The following is a 17,045-nucleotide window of genomic DNA, read 5'->3' as shown; positions in this document are numbered from 1 at the left end:
GCTTGACTACTAACCACTCCCAGCACGACTCATAATTCAGATTGAGAGTGTAGGAAAGGAAACAAGAACCCTGCAGGCGGCACCTCTGTGTGAAGTGAACTGAATGTGCACGAACACCCTGAAAGTCTCATGTTGTCAGCAGCATCGGGGCACATTCAGCAAGATTTAAAGGAAAGTGATTCGCCAACGTCAGAAAGATGGATGCCTGAATTAGCCTGGAATCAAACTCGTTCCCTGCAACTTTTCTGCTGTCTCTGCCTTAGGCGTTTAACTCTCTGACCACACTACGGGATATGAATTATTGCACACCACCCCCACTTAATGGTCTTGTTAATTGCTGAAGCTCTTCAAAATGTGAAGGAGGTAGAAAGTTTAAAAAGCAAATACCAAAGAGCTAAGGTTAACAAAATTAATTCACTTGAAAACTCATTTTTACCTTGTTTTTTAACCTGTATATCACTGCCTGCTTTTTGAAATCATACTTCTACTTTTGGAATAGCAGTCCGAATGCCTGGCTTTTAAAGTGTCTATCTTAGGACTGCCTTGAAACTCATGCCTTGGTACATGGCTTTTAAATCCTTGCCTTTGTAGAGACACTTCAAATATTCACATTCATCTCTGCCTTTTGAACTTCCAAACCGAAGCTTTTAAACACTTTTCAAATATATTGCACCATAGCAAAGTCACACAAAGTAATACGAAGCACTGCAAAGCCTTGCAAGGGTACTTACTTCATAGCACAAAAGATATTTTTTACTGGAAATGCGACCTGTTTTCAGTTTTAAGCACGTTGAGCTGCTTTGCACCACATTGTATCAAGGAGCTATTACTTGAGTATTACTTGGGTAGATTTGCACAAGCACCCATAGTTTTTGAGGTAAAGCCTCATCTACTAAGATAGATAGACAGATGAGACATTGTATCAACAACTAATGCCTCCTGGAAACAGACACTAACAAGGAGAAATGTTTTAATTTCTCCAAACATTCTACTCATTACAAATTGCTATACTGCACAGAAGACATAAAGTGAGTGGAATGTTTTCAAAACGAAAGTCTGACTTGTTTCCCAGAGGACCGCTCTGCTGCCTGAGGTCAGCTTTTCTCCCCAGAGTACTTCTCTGCTGCTTGAGGCTTGCCTTGTTCCCCAGAGGGAGGGCTGCTCTGCTGCTCGAGGCCTCTCTCATTGCCCATAGGACTGTCCTGCTGCTTGAGGCCTGCCCTGAGCTCTGAAAATGGATGCTGAAATTGATCCCTTCATCCCACACTACCTGAGTGACTTCAGGAGGAGTTGGCTGACGTTCTGTCCTGAGCTACAGAGAGGCAACAAGCTCCAGAGGTCTTCCTGCAACTGCGCAGCTGACCTGCTCCACCGACCTGTCTGGACCTGCAACTGGACCGGCCTGATCCCTTCTAGCCTCCGGTAGAGTGCGTCCCTTATCCACAAGAGGTGCATCCCCAGGTCCTAGAACCTTCACTGGCATCAGACTGCATTCCTCTGTAAAGAACTGTGAAATACTGAAGTTTGGGCTCTTGGTGACCGCAAACGGGCCCGTTTGTGCCGAGACTCTGCAGCTTACAATGACTGCCAATAGAGCTCAGTTGAACCTGTCTGTTTGCGCTACAGCGACTGCCTGTGACGACCGGCAACGTAAGATTTGCACTTCATTGTACAGCACTGTGGCGAACGCCAACGTGAAGCTCCAGCAATGACCATCCCCAATGTGCATCCTTGTATTCATGCTGCAGCGACGAACGCCCATGACACCAGGTCTGCTCCTTGTGCTGCAGCAATTAACATCCATGATGCTCTCCCTGCTCCTTGAAGCCTCTTCCACTGAGAACAGAACTCTTTGCTCTGGACTTTGAGAAGGTATTGTTTGCAGTGGTCTAACCTGGACTGTGTATCTAGCATGCACTCCAACTGATTGGCCTGCTCTTGTGACTTTCCCCAGGTATAGCAATAGCATGACCAGAGGACCACAAGTGGCACTTTGTGCTTTTAGGTGCTTTAGCTACCTAAAACTTTGAAATTGTATATCTCTGGTCCTACTGATTGGATTCTTGTTGTTCTGGTCTCATTTTATTTATTAATATTTACCCTTTATTTTCTAAATTGGTGTTAGATTTTTATTGTGTTTTCAGTTTATCACTGTTTGTGTGCTGCATAAATACTTTACACTTTTCTCTAGAATAAGCTTGACTGCTTTATGCCAAGCTACCAGAGTGTGAAGAACAAGTACATTTGATGAGTTTTGTGGGTCATCCTTCAAAGATTTTGGTTATTGCATGAGTGGGGCTTCCACCGCTTTTAACCAAAACCCCAATTTCTTACAGAAGCCGAAAAAAGAAACAGGCAAGGAGTTGTGCAAATAAGGAAGTAAGCAAGGGAAAAGTACACTATTTGCTGTTTTGCACAACCTTATGTTAAGGTTGCTTTACTAGGTGTTTCTTGGCAGATTTGCACAAGCACTGATAGTTTTTGGTGCAAAACCTTAACTAATGAGATAGACCAGTTTTTTTTTTTTTTTAAACGAATGCCTATTTGAAGCAGGCGTTAACAAGGAGAAATTTTATAATTTCACCAAACATTCCACACATTGCACCTATACTGCACCACCCAGTAGACATACAATGTGTAACATGGTTCAGAATTCGTCTATGCATAGGAATTTGTACTGTAAAGATACGCTTCCAGTACAACTCCTAAGCTAAACATCACTCACACACCTCTGCACTGTAAACTCCTGTTTCAGGCCATTGCTTTTACATATTTGTTTTTGTTGGAAACCTAATAAAGAAACAGGCAGCGAGTCATGCTAAAAGGGAGTAAGCATGAGTAAATCGGGAGTCTGAGGCAGGTTCACTGGGATAAAGAGCTTCTGTGGTCTCAGCTTTTTGTACATAATTATGGATTTGCCACATAATCCATCATTCGCTGCATAATCTGTAGATTTGAGCAAAAAATGTTTCTAGCTCAAATGGACTAAAAGTTACTAAAAATGTTGCAAAATATGTTCCTGCACAATATAAGGCCTTTTACAAAGATTAGCTGGTCACCTTTCAATATCTTATTTCTCTATGTAATTGTTAAACAGGCACTAGTGGGGCCAAATCTTTGCCCGGACAGCATTGACACATGTAAAAACGACAACATAATTAAATTATCCCATCCAAAAATGTCCCACTTTATGCAGCATAATTTATCTTTTCTTGCCACATAATTTAGTCACCGGTGGTGCATTATTTTGTGATCCCCTGCCACATAATTTCATTGGCCCTGGTCTGACACCATGCAGGAAATAGGCCAACCCTCTAGACATGGTGGGCCTTAGCTGCAGTCAAATTCTTGTCTTGATTGAACACAACGGAGGTGCATGGGTTTAAAATGTGTACTCCAGAGCATACCTTTGTTTGCATGTGTTAATGAGGTTAGGATGGGGGATAATGGAAGGTAATGGTCCTTCACAAACATCGCTACAATGTTTGTAGTTATGGCAACAACCATCTACATGTCAACTGAGCACCTTCGCTACCAGGTACTGATGTCATTATGGTTCTAAGAGTCTCATTTTCTTTTGCAGGGAAATTGCTGATAACCCTTACATCACTTCCGTCCCGGCCAGCGCATTCCGTGGGCTGTGCAATGAGTCTCTCACGCTGTAAGTACTGGGCCTGGTGCTAACGACCTGACACAGCCAGTTTGATCTCAGTTATTGTGGGTGACTCAGCTTTTTTTTTCGAGGGTTCAATTTACCTGATCTACAGGTCTGACTTTTAGACTCGCATCGCTGCACATCCGGGACAGCTGCCTGCTTCCAGATTGGGAATTTAGACCTACATGAATGCACAAAAATTAACCAAGTATCGGGGTCATGGTAACCTGTATACAAGACCAAACTCAAACATATCAAGACAAAATACATTAGCACCGGTGGCCTGATGTTAGTGGAATTTCTGTGCTGTATGAGGGATGGGTGAGAGCTGCGACTGCACTACAGGTGCTAGGGACCTGCATACCTTTAAGCTGCTGGTCTTGTCCCTCAAGCGAATTGCTGGAGAATAACTTGGCCCTTTACCTGCTGTCATTGTCAGGCCACAGTACCCGTAGAGCTGAAAGGAGAAGTGCCAGTGCGGCCCGTGGGCTTCTTTGCGCATTGAATAAAAGCACTATCATGAATTAATAATCAAGTCCACTTGTCTGAAAATGACACTTGGTCATATACGTGGCCAATGGTGTACTCACCATTTCTGCTTGCAAAGAATCCCAACTGTTGGTTCACTTACTTTACAAACATATTTGGGCAGCACGTCACCGCCCGCTGTCTTCATAAACGGACAAGTAACTTGTTTATGCAAGTGGAACTGTGCAAAGGAGCTCCGTTCACTATTACTCCTCACCTTCCAGGCGCCATGCTTATGCACCTATTTAGCTCATGTTTACAACAGGATTCAGCAGTAAAATATGATGCAGGTGTAATTTGAATACCAGGCTGCACATTCATACTATATGTTGCAATGTGCATGTTCTGGTGTAAATTAGTGTAAAATTGTGCAAAAATGGAAGATTATCTACTTTAGCAGACCAAGAAAATACCACGGATATCTTAAAGTTGACCAGTTTGCAACTGACCAGCAATTTCACTGCGGTGTCACCACCAAAATCAGGGACCGGGTGCCTCTGGTCTTTAGCGCCTGACTTACAGATGGAAAACCAACTCAGTTTTCATGGTATCTTCACATTTCTCATCATTTACACTTGCATATGCCACCAACCAAAAGCTGTTAGTGTGTGCTACCACCAATCCCAGGAAAGCACAATTTGCTCTCAGCTGCAAACTGGCACAAAAACTCTCTTCCATTTCTTGCACTGGCCTTAAAGGGACTCGCCAAGAGATGGATTCGCTCACAGTGAGATCAAAAGATTTCTTAAGATGATAAACACAATACTGTCGGTACATCTGCTGATTTCACCCCCTGCCCCGGCCCTAACTGATGAAAGCCAATGCTCTGCCATCCTCAGTATGTGGTGTGGTTAATGCCAGAGGCACCAATTCGCACTCATCATAGGATCAACAAACGTGATAGCACACTCCCTATGACCTCAGTACATCACCGGATGGGTTATAACATGACCTTTGATCCAGGTAAAAGACCATTTCATATATTTTTTTTACAATCATGTATTTTTGAGCTTCAATAATGTATATAGAATGGACCTTGCTTCAATAAGGAGTCAGGGACTTTACAATGTACACATCTGGTTACAATGACATATTGATCAATTAAGAACACAAATTGGAGACAGTGCTCGGTGAATACGTTGCAAAACAGTGCAAGAAGTGAGCTGCACAAATTCACTTATGGTCTGTGGAAAACAAAGAGGGTAGATGACAAGCTTGCAAACAAAGGTCTGGGGGCTAAGGAAAAAGTAGAAACTCACACTATATTGAAAAACTGCTTCCCCCACTTTTTGCATTGCTGAATGCACTTCGCAGGACCTGTGCTTTCGTGTTGATGATGTTTAAAGTGTGATAATTGGCTTGTCTTTGCTTTCCAAAAGGAGACATTTGCATACGGTCGAGGGAAGTGTAATAGGACTTAAGCAAGCAATCCATTCAGAAAATAACAGGCAAAAAGTGGACAGGGAATTGCCAGCAGTGGAAAAGGAAGGAGAGTAAAGAAAGTGATCAAACAGCGTGAAAGCCCAGCTCAGCTTTTTACCTTCGGACATTGATAAACTGAATACCATTAAATTAAATAATAGTAACCCTTACTGTTAATGGTGCTTAAAAAGGGCACAAACGTGGTACTCAATTCTAAACGAAAACATGTATTCATATTTTTTATTAATGGAACCCTGGTTGTAGGAAAGTAGACAGCAGGAAAACTGGGTCTTTACAATAAAAAGATTTTCAGCAGTTTTGTCCATCCTCTTTTTTCTAATAAACTTCGCAAATTTTGTGAAGTTCATGACTCTGGGGAATTTTGTTTAAACCTTCGCAGAATTTCTGAAAGCAATCTTCTCCAGGAGTAGCGCTGCGTGAAATTCTGTGGTGCTGCACTGCGGCAAATGAAAATACTTGTGCAGCAAAGATGTCCTTGACGCACTCATGACAAAAATACCATTTTGGCAACATACTAAGGCCCAGATTATTGGGCTTTGTGGCGCAGGGCAGTGCAGTAAGTCACCTTGCTGCACTGCCCTGCGTCACAGGGAAAGGGCAGTTATGCAATGTATTTATCTGATACGACGCATTCCTGTCCTATCCTCTGCGCTGGCACCCTTTTGGCTGCCTGGCGCCAATGGCCATAGTGAAAGGGTGCCTGCATTTCACCTTCCTGCCCAAAACAATCCGGAGAGGCGTTTTCCTCTTTTTGTGTGTGCTGCAAAATTCATCACACATAGAAAGAGAAAAAAACGAGAAGAAATAAAAATACTTCTTATGCCGCGCCTGGGGAAGTGTAGGATTTTGGCGCATTCCCAGGTTTACCGGGGTTGGAAAATCTGGGAATGCGTAAAAAAACTATGGGAGTTGCGTGGGAACACCCATGCACCACCCATGGAACGCCTCCCTAGTGCACATAAGGCATCAATTAGTGCTGCATTGCCTTACTCCATATTTTTGAAGCCGTGGCTTTGCAAAGCTTCAAAATATAACTTGGTGGTATGCACCACACATGTACTGTGCCACACGTGTACCACGTTTCATGGGGCAAACCCTCATAAATATGCCCTTCAGTGTTTCACCACAGAATAAATGTGACTATCAGGCTTGACATTTGTACTTGAAGTAAATCCTTCAGTAAAAATGGCTACACTAAGGCAATCATTCTAAGGTAAACCACATAAAATGTGTAATTTCACAGAAAAGTATTCATAATGCATGGGCATATTATGCCCCTTGTTGGCACCTTTCTTTTCATTTGGTGCTAGCATCACACACAAACCCAGTTCATACTGTTTTTTTAGATCTGAAATTCCATGGAATTCTATTGTTGATTGCACTGTTCCCACCACGTTACATGCACTTTCCATGGATGAGCATGAGTCTGCTGCTACACAATGCAAAGACTTTTGGTGGTGCTCTTGCATCAACTTTTGGTGCAAAAATTCATTTCCCGCAGAAAGTTGATTGGCAGTTCCATTTAGCTCCCTATGGGCCTCCTTACGAATCTGCCGGTCTTCAGACTGCCAGACCCACGGTGGCGGTCGGACTGTCGTGGCCGTGGCGGTCCGACTGCCATATTATGACTGTGGAGGAGCCGCCACGGTCTGAGCGCTGACACCGCCAGGCTGCCACCACCCACAGGCTGGCGGTCCTGGCAGGTGTAATCCACCAGACAGCACTGCCCTGGGGATTACGAGTCCCCATATCGACAGCCTTTCCATGGTGGTTACACCACCATGGAAAGGATGGTGGAATGGAGTAGTCGGGGGGCTCCTGGGGGCCCCTGCACAGCCCCGTTGTGCATTCCACTTCCCGAATTACAGGAAGTGGAATGCACGACGGATGCTGCTGCACCCGCCGCACCACCACATTGGCGCTGGCTCCATTAGGAGCCGGCGTCAATGTTAAGGCCCTGTTCACCGCAGGGCCGGTGGGCAGAAACGCTGTTTCCGTCCGCCGGCCTTGCTGTGAACTCTTAATAGGGCCGGCGGTGTTCAGGCAGCACAGGCAGCCTGATGAAGGAACGAGTTTGACAGGAGGCCTCCGCCGCCCGCCAAACTCATAATGAGGCTCTATGTGTTGTAAAGTGCTAGTTAGCATTGCATGAATACCCACATTAATGAACAGTAGACCTGGAGCAGTGGTGAGTGTAGCGGCTTCTAGGGCAAAGGGCGGGGGGCTGTTTTATGCATCATCCTGGGTACTCCAGACACAAGTGTGACACTGAATCCAATATCTCCATTGCCCAATGTATGGACTTTTTCACGGGTTTTGGGGGAGAAAATGGTGGACCTGATCTCCACAACGCACATGTGAGGTTTTTGGCTTTGCCATTGGTGCCATATCCATCTGTGGACACAGATCCTAATTCGTTAAAAATGGAAATCGTCTTCAAAGGGTTTCCTCCTATGTTTAGAGAAATTTTTTGATTTTTTTCATTTACAAAGATTTCCCAAAGGTTGTGGCAATCGCGGGTTCCCAGGAGCACTCCATGAAAAAAATCTGAATTCGTATTTTCTCACATGCTAAGGCAATTCAACTTTCATAAATATACATGTATGCATGTGAAAATATCTCATATGAGTGTACTTGCACTTGTTCATTGTTTCTATGCTGGAAAACGTTTGAAATACTCCTTTGTCTGGTCAGAAGACCTTTGCAATTGTGCACTCATTCACTTGGCACTACATGGATGGTCCATAGCTGGGGTTTTGGTCAGAACATGGAAGACAAAAATATAAACTTGCCAAAGTATTGTGACGAAAATATTTACTAAAAGAATATCGAGAAGTAAGTTTATATATATTTAAGTATATATTTGCTGTTATTAATACCACATGAATGTGACTCGAAGATATATATGCCATAAAGGTACATTTTTGTGACATTTCATATAGTAATGTTATACTAACCTAAGTATACTTATGTTCTCGATTTTCTGGTAGTGAACATTTTCACCACAACATTTTGGCAGGTCTCTATTAGAACATCGATTTTCTGATAGGAAACTTGCCATATATATAGAGCAGCACACAGATGCCAGAAAATCTATATTAGCTGCCAAGGCAAAGTGTTAATATTCATTCTGCTTTTATGTATTGCAGAAAACTTTACCACAATGGTTTGATCCGTGTTCAAGGTCATGCGTTTAATGGTTCAAAACTGGATGCATTGTGAGTATTAACCTTTCTAGAATTGCTTGTATCCTAAATATAATTCTACCCATTTGCATTTGAAGATAGTTTCCTTTTGCATTTTTAGTTTTGGCATTGACAAATGGCCTGATTTGCAAACGTAAACGTAAACTTTTTTGTAAGTTTATCATTGTTTGCTATTTACAAAGGCATTTTACAATTAGTATCTTTATGACTGAGGAGTCTGTGCACATGAAAAAGATGGGACAGTTATATATTTTTATGTGCGGAGACTCCCCAGTCATAAAGATACTACTCGTAAAATACCTTTGTAAATAGCAAACACATGTAAACTTACACAAAGGTGTAAACTTAGGTGTAAGTTTATCTTTGTGAATCAGGCCCAAAGACTTTTGACAGAACTTTGGAATTACAGGAAACAAAATGCATAGGGATATACACATTAAAACCTAGATAGGATACGAAATATAGGTCAAACGCTAAGCAATGCCTAACAGCTGAATAATTGCATTCACAATTTGGAGAATGCTTGGATGAATGAATGAACGTTGATGTTTTGTGTACTACACTCTGTGAATTAACTCTCCAGTGCTCACTTGTTGAAAGATGTCAGTTTGAGTGCGCTGGAACTCCCTACAGCAGTGTTCAGTAGTAAACAGTTACTTAAAGTAAGTCAGGAGGGGAAGGGGGTTTTCCATCGTCCATGCGCACAAAACCTTTGGCCATTTGTAGATCCCTTTGGTTCATCTCAGGCTATTTGCTGAACATGCCTGTAAGGAAGTTGCTTACAAAGGCCTTTAGGGGCATAATAACTGATCTTTTATTCAACATTGGGCTGCAAACAAGGTTGCTACGCTGCATTGCATGAAAGAGAGAGAGCAGAGCGCCCCTTTCATGGCTTTTAAGTATTACGATGCTTTTGCTTTGTTCTTGCGTTATCTTGTATGACACAAGGACAAAGCAAAAGCTTGATAAATCTGGACCCTTATGCATAACTGCCTCACCCACGGCGAGATGGGATGTGACTTCGGCCCGAGTAAGAAGGGAAGGAGTCTCTAATCTTATGTAAATAATGCTCACAAAATCTTTGACCATTTGTAGATCTCTTTGGTTGATCTCGGGCTATTTGCTGAACCTGCCTGTAAGGACGTTGCTTACAAAGGGAAGGAGTCTCTAGTCTTATGTAAATTATGGTTGGTTTTGCAGTCCATCTGGAGAGATACACCTGCCACAAATCCAGTGTAGATCGTGACTAAAATATCAAGGTACAATCTATCAACAGGTAAGTATGTACAGATGTTCTATACCTAACTCCACATATATGTACCTTGGAAATATATATATATATATATGTACATATTTCTAAGGTGTGTAGAAGTGGAGTTAAGAATAGTAAATGTATAATTACCTATGTAAAATTGCTTACTTGATACAGGCCATCTGTTAAATACAGTTTAATAAACAAATTATATGTGTACATTCTTTTTCCTTGACATGGAACACTTATGACATCACAACTGCAGCGCTGTGATGTAACTAAGCTCAGGGGACGTGTCGACATTGAGTGCTGAACAGGGGAAAGGTTCCACTAAATTATAGCGTTCCTTTTTATGTTGAGAATTTCTTTTGGGGCAAAAAGAACCTTATATTATGTGGCAAGCATAATTATGTTACACAAAAAATATTTCCACTGGGTCTCATGCTCCTTCTATCCCTCTCCAACACCCCCACCTATGACGTGAGAATATATGGACTGTCCCACACTGTTTATATGTCATGATGTGATCAGTTCTACATTGTGACATATTCCGAGTATGAAAGACTGGTCACCAAGTGGCTGCAGCACTGGAGACTTGGACATTATCCGGAGCAAACCTCTGCTGAAAATGGGGACATTGAAAACCTACTATGTGCCAGTGGATGATCCGGACCTCCTGAGCAGAAGAAAATCGGTGGTAGTTCATATGGGTGAAGGTAAGTAACAAACCAAATGCAGCTTGTGAAAATCCACATGAAAAATCCTTTTCCACCCTGGATCTCCAAATACCTTCATCACAAGCCCAAGTCCACGCACTAAATTTATTCTCAATTTGCATTCCATCCCAAATTTGCCTCAACCAAATCATTTCTTGTGGTACCTCGGCCATATCATGTCTTTTTTCTAATCTGTGTATCTCCACTACACCTATCCACTATACAGCATTCCTTATTTTCTATGATTCGTAATTACAATTACACCCCTTGCTATGAACCCTCCTTTTAACCACCTGCATTATTCATTTGTCTCCTTCACTTATTCCCATCTCCTTCCTGGACTCTTTTAATCCCTCAATCATCTTTCTTACCTGGACAATCAGTTTTTCTCGATTAAATAGCATCCTTTCCGTAAATGTTCTCTTGTTTTTTTTATTCTGCTAATTTCTTTAAATCTCTGGGATGGTGCTGCATTAAGGCCAAGTAGGCAGACGATTTAGAGCACCACCCCAAATGGCAAGAAGAGGCCGTAGGATTGTCACAAATGGTTTCAAATATTGATTTGTTTCTAGCGGAAAGGGAGTGCCCATATTGCAAAACATAATTTTCCAAATGCACAAATATATATGTGAAGATATTGCTGGCCACAGCCTACCAGCAGACCTACTTATCTTGTTTAATTGCAGTTGTACTTTGCGTCCTGGCCAGATGAGCAGTGGCGTAGCGTGGGGGGTGCAGGGGGGGCCGGCCGCACCGGGCGCAACATCTGGGGGGGGAACGCGCTCGCACTCGCGAGTGCTAAAATCCACGGGTTAGGGGGCGCAAATTATTTGCCTTGCCCCGGGTGCTGACAACCCACGCTACGCCACTGCAGATGAGTTCCTTTATAGAAGCCCCTTCTTGCTAATAGATGAGTCTGCCCTAAAATTGGATGATATGTGTTTTTTCAGTTTTTTTCAGTCAATCTCTCCAACAGCCAATAGAATGAGGTGAGAAAAAAAGACTCCTCTAGGAGGTGGAAAAGTATGCTCTATGTCAGGTTCTCCAACCTTTGCTATAATAGGAGCTATTTATGTGCAATGAAAATCATTCCAAGCTACTAATATTGTTAGATTTGTAATTGTGACCACATCAGAAAAAAGTACAATAGAAATGCCTTTGTCAAGGTGTAATGCCTCTACATGGGTAATATATAACAGCTATAGCTGCAATGCACCTGGCACCAGGGTAATGATATTAGGAATAATCCTTCCCAATGCCACATGATTTATCACTTAAATGTCAGTTTAAATATATTTTGGAAATTCAACCATTTTCCCCCAAAAATCAGTTTATGAGATATGAAAATAGACACAGTTTCTTCTTGTCTACAATTTTGGTACACATATTATACTTCATCTAAGCACAAACATCTTAAGTAGTAGGCTGGGCTGCTCACAGGAGAGATACTTACAGGTAGCTGGAGAGGTACCAGTCACTCACGAGCTAATGGTTGGAGATGCCTGCTCTATATTTTAGAACTTTAGAACAATGGTAACAAAAAGTGTTTGAGACAGCATTGCTGTCAAGGCAGACCTACAAATGGGGAACAGAAGGATGTGGCAAAGAAGAGAGAGAAAGGAGAGAGAACACAAAAAAACAAGACAGAAGGGTTTGCATTGAGACAGAGAAATCTCTCCAACTTTATTTTTTGGGCAGCAGTCTCCATGCAGACGAGACCAGCATTTGGTACTATGCTGTGCATTCCTTGTCGGATTTCATTGATATGGCATGTTTCCAGGCATTCTTCACACTGATCTAGATATGCAGACAAACTATCTGTGTTCTTCCCTAACCATGCAACTCTTTTCTTTGCATCCTTCTCAAAAGTGTAGTATCTACAGAGGTTTCCTCAAATGGTTTTGTTTAACTGTGGTTAATGGTGTAACGTTGAGTTTGGCAGAAAGGTTGTGACTGGGAAATTCAGCAAAAGAGAACTAAAATGCTGTATTTGTTGCAAGGTTTCTATGACTATTGTCACTTTGAATCAGACACCATCAGATGCTAGGGTTTTCTTGAACACATGTTTTTTACCAAAATATCTTCATCCATTAATTTACTAGCCAATTTGTTTGGTGCTGCCTTGTTTCTATATCGGTCCTTATGAAACTACATAATGCATTTCCGTTTCTATTTTTTATGGAAATTGAATGATTGACTCACTTTTTATTCAGTCTTACCGGAGAGAGCACATTGGTCTCACCTGAGATGCAGCATGTGTATTTTTTCCTGCCCTCAAGCATGCCACAAGTACTGCTTAGTTTCTTGATTTGTGTTCTTCTGTGCTTTCTTGCACTTGGACTGTGGTACTTTTCTTTTGTTTTTGCGTTTGTATCCACGTCTACATGAAACCATCAGAGTTAAAGCTTGTGCTTCCAGGTATTTCCAAGAGCTGAAAGCAAACACCTAACAGCAACAATCCTTAGACGAATGTGACCAATTTCCAAAACAAACATCTTGGTCACCTGTTGCTTTTATTGATGATGAAGCTGTGAATATACTCCCTTTGTTTAACCCCTTTGCTGCCAGGCCTTTTCCCCCTCAGGTGCCAAGCCTTTTTTCGGCTATTTGGGGCAGTTTGCGCTTAGGCCCTCATAACTTTTTGTCCACATAAGCTATCCACGCCAAATTTGTGTCCTTTTTTACAACATCCTAGGGATTCTAGAGGTACCCAGACTTTGTGGGTTCCCCTGAAGGAGACCAAGAAATTAGCCAAAATACAACGAAAATTTCGTTTTTTTCGTAAAAATGGGAAAAAAGGGCTGCAGAAGAAGGCTTGTGGTTTTTCCCTGAAAACGGCATCAACAAAGGGTTTGCGGTGCTAAAATCACCATCTTCCCAGCTTTCAGAAACAGGCAGACTTGAATCAGAAAACCACATTTTTCAACACAATTTTAGCATTTTACTGAGACATACCCCATTTTTACTATTTTTTGTGCTTTCAGCCTCCTTCCAGTTAGTGACAGAAATGGGTGTGAAACCAATGCTGGATCCCAGAAACATTAGACAAAATTCTGAATTCAGCAAGGGGTAATTTGTGTAGATCCTACAAGGGATTCCTACAGAAAATAACAGCTGAAATAAAAAAATATTGAAATTGAGGTGAAAAAAACAGCCATTTTTCTCTGCGTTTTACTCTATAACTTTTTCCTGCAATGTCAGATTTTTTTAAGCAATATACCGTTACATCTGCTGGCCTTCTCTGGTTGTGGGGATTTATAGGGCTTGTAGGTTCATCAAGATCTCTAGGTACCCAGAGCCAATAAATAGGCTGCACCTTGCAATGGGTTTTCATTCTATACCGGGTATACAGCAGTTTATTTGCTGAAATGTAATGAGTGAAAAATAGGTATCAAGAAAACCTTTGTATTTCCTAAATAGGCGCAGGATAAGGTGTTGAGAAGCAGTGGTTATTTGCACCTCTCTGAATTCCGGAGTGCCCATACTAGCATGTGAATTACAGGGCATTTCTCAAATAGACTTCTTTTTTTACACACTGTCTTACATATGGATGGACGAAATGTAGAGAAAGACAAAGGGCAATACCACTAGTTTTGCTATTCTGTGTTCCCCCAAGTCTCCCGATAAAAATGGTACCTCACTTGTCTTCACCTTGCACATAACATCCAAGGAGACGCATTGAATTTATTGGCTCAAACCCATAATTTATCCTTTGTAAATGAATTATACTCTGCTGAAACACAGTTTAAACCAACATATAAAGGAAGGGGTGCGAATACCGTGATTGATTATGTTTTAATGTCAACCCACTTTGCACACTATCTTATGAAATATACTCTGCATGACATCGCAATTAGCGACCATTATCCTCAGAGTCTGAACCTCCGAATAACCCCCCTTACAGCAGACAGCGATGACAGGGCCACTCTGATAGATGACATCGAATTAATGCCGCGTAATGGATATACCCTGAAATGGTCACAGACGGACCCCGAGTCTCTGCTGAAACAGTTACTACGTGACTGCAAGCATGCTTTTGCAGACTGTTTAAGTGAGAATCCAGATCCAGGGCAATGTCTAAGTGCCTTTATATTGATTATGCAAACCATAAAGAAAGCCCTTACTATCAGAAGTGGTAAGTCGGGAAAAAAAAGGGCCACTGGATGGTTTGACTATAACTGCTCACAAGCACATAGGAAATTGAAAAAGGCTCTAAGAGCCCCAAAAAGATCTTTAACTGAGATACGTAAGTGTAGACAAGAATATAAAGCAGCAACGAAGGGAAGGAAATTGACATTAAAAAGAACTTTGTGGGAAACTCTACACACAGCTAGCCGAACGAAAGATAATATCCTCTTCTGGAAAACAATCAACTCTCCTATGTTTGGGGACAGAGACTCTCCCAGGATGGAAATAGCGATCTCCGAAGAAGACTGGATTTCACACTTTTCTAAAATATACTCGCGGGCTAGTGATGTGAACCCTACATTTTCTGTATACGATCAAGGTCTCCAGGAAGGTACACGTCTGTTCATAACCCCACAATTTAGCCTTGACGAGGTAGAGGAAGCCATAACTCTAAGTAAATCAGGGAAAGCTCCGGGCCCCAATGGCGTTCCGATTGATATATACAAGGCCAATATCCAGCTATGGGGGCCTGTACTGACGCAGTCATTGAGGGCCATTTGTATACGAGGTCCTCTACCATCTTGGCGAGACTCCAATATAATTCCAATATAGAAAAAAAGGTGACCGCCTTAACCCAGCCTGCTACAGACCAATCTCCTTGCTGGACACAACGGCTAAACTAGCGGGGAGAATTATCTTGAACAGGTTGCAAATATTGGCGGAAGAAAGGAGTGCTTTATCTCCTGTCCAATATGGATTCCTGAAAGGAATTGGGACAGTGGAACAAAGCCTGAATCTAAGTCTTATTATTGGAAAGTATACAAGGATTAGAGAAGGTAACCTGCATCTGGCTTTCATTGACCTATCATCAGCATTTGACTGTGTACTACATGACAAGCTATGGGATATCCTAAGCAGCATGGGGATAGAACCAGCCATAATCCAGTTTATACGAGAAATGTACACAGGGTGCAGAGCAAGAGTGAGGTATGGCCTAAAGGGGGAATGTACTCGCCCTTTTGGCATATATAGAGGTGTGCACCAAGGTTGTGTTCTTGCCCCATTCCTGTTCTCAATGTACATATATAACCTAGAAAATGTATTGGCTAGTAACTGCAAAGATCTACCCCAAATAGGCAATCGTGCTGTCCCGGTTTTACTCTATGCAGATGATGCAGTTTTAATGCCCAGGACCCCGTTAGCTCTACAAAAACTCTTAACTACCTGCATCACATTTATGTCACATCTGGGTCTCACTGTCAATCGCTCAAAAACGTTCATTATGAACTGTGGCGGGAAACGCGGCAAGTCCTATAATATTACTACCGCGGATGGGAGAGTAGAAACTGCGCAAACCTTCTCTTACCTGGGCATAATGTTCGACAAACAGGGCTCCTGGGTTAATTGTAGGAAGACGAAAAAAGCCCAGCTTATTAAAACAACGATGGCTTTAAGGCTTTTCTCCAAAAGGATAGGGGGGATTACCCCGCCAAATATGATAAAAATGTACAAAGCCAAGTGCATCCCAGCTGCCATGTACGGGTCTGGAATTTGGGGATATACTAATTGTAACCTGGTGCAGACGGTCGAAAATGATTTTATAAGACATCTATTGATGGTACCAAATGGTACATCATCATACATTATCCACTCAGAACTGGGGCTCTCCTTTATCACAGACTTGATAAAGATTCAACCCTTATTGCTATGGCACAAAGTCTGGACCTCGGAATATACTGACCTAACTAAGGCCATCTTGACTGACTGCATGGAGTCTATATACACAGCAAGGGTGCCTTGGTTAAGATACATTATCACCTTCTTTGAAAACATGGGCAATAAAGCTTATTACACAAATCCAGCTTTACTGGAAAAAATCTCTAGGAAGGACCTGAGTACTCTGGCATTAAAATATTTAGAAGATTCACGATGGGAGGTTGAATCAAAAAAGCCCACCCTCATTTACAATCAAACAATTCTGTTGATTGTAGCCATACAGCCTTATTTGACGAATGTGGTAAACCCCGCCACCGTTTTGTACTCACCAGACTGAGGCTAGATATATTTCATCGTCTAGTGACCTTTCCAACTATGAATGATTGGAGCACCACCCTGAA

At 42.1% G+C, this 17,045-nt stretch overlaps 1 protein-coding gene across 2 annotated transcripts in view; it reads left to right on the top strand.

Annotated features, from left to right (window-relative positions):
* TSHR (thyroid stimulating hormone receptor) overlaps window positions 1-17,045 on the top strand; it is a 658,981-nt gene that overhangs the window by 406,372 nt on the left and 235,564 nt on the right. For both annotated transcript variants that reach the window (XM_069208364.1, XM_069208363.1), the window contains 2 exons: window positions 3,584-3,661; window positions 8,776-8,844. In XM_069208364.1, coding sequence (XP_069064465.1) covers window positions 3,584-3,661; window positions 8,776-8,844 — 147 coding nt within the window. The remainder of the gene's footprint in view (window positions 1-3,583; window positions 3,662-8,775; window positions 8,845-17,045) is intronic.

Source organism: Pleurodeles waltl, chromosome 9 (genome assembly GCF_031143425.1).
Source record: "Pleurodeles waltl isolate 20211129_DDA chromosome 9, aPleWal1.hap1.20221129, whole genome shotgun sequence".
Classification (NCBI taxonomy): Eukaryota; Metazoa; Chordata; class Amphibia; order Caudata; family Salamandridae; genus Pleurodeles; species Pleurodeles waltl.
Note: the sequence above shows the minus strand (reverse complement) of the source record. Positions and strands in the feature narration are given on the sequence as shown.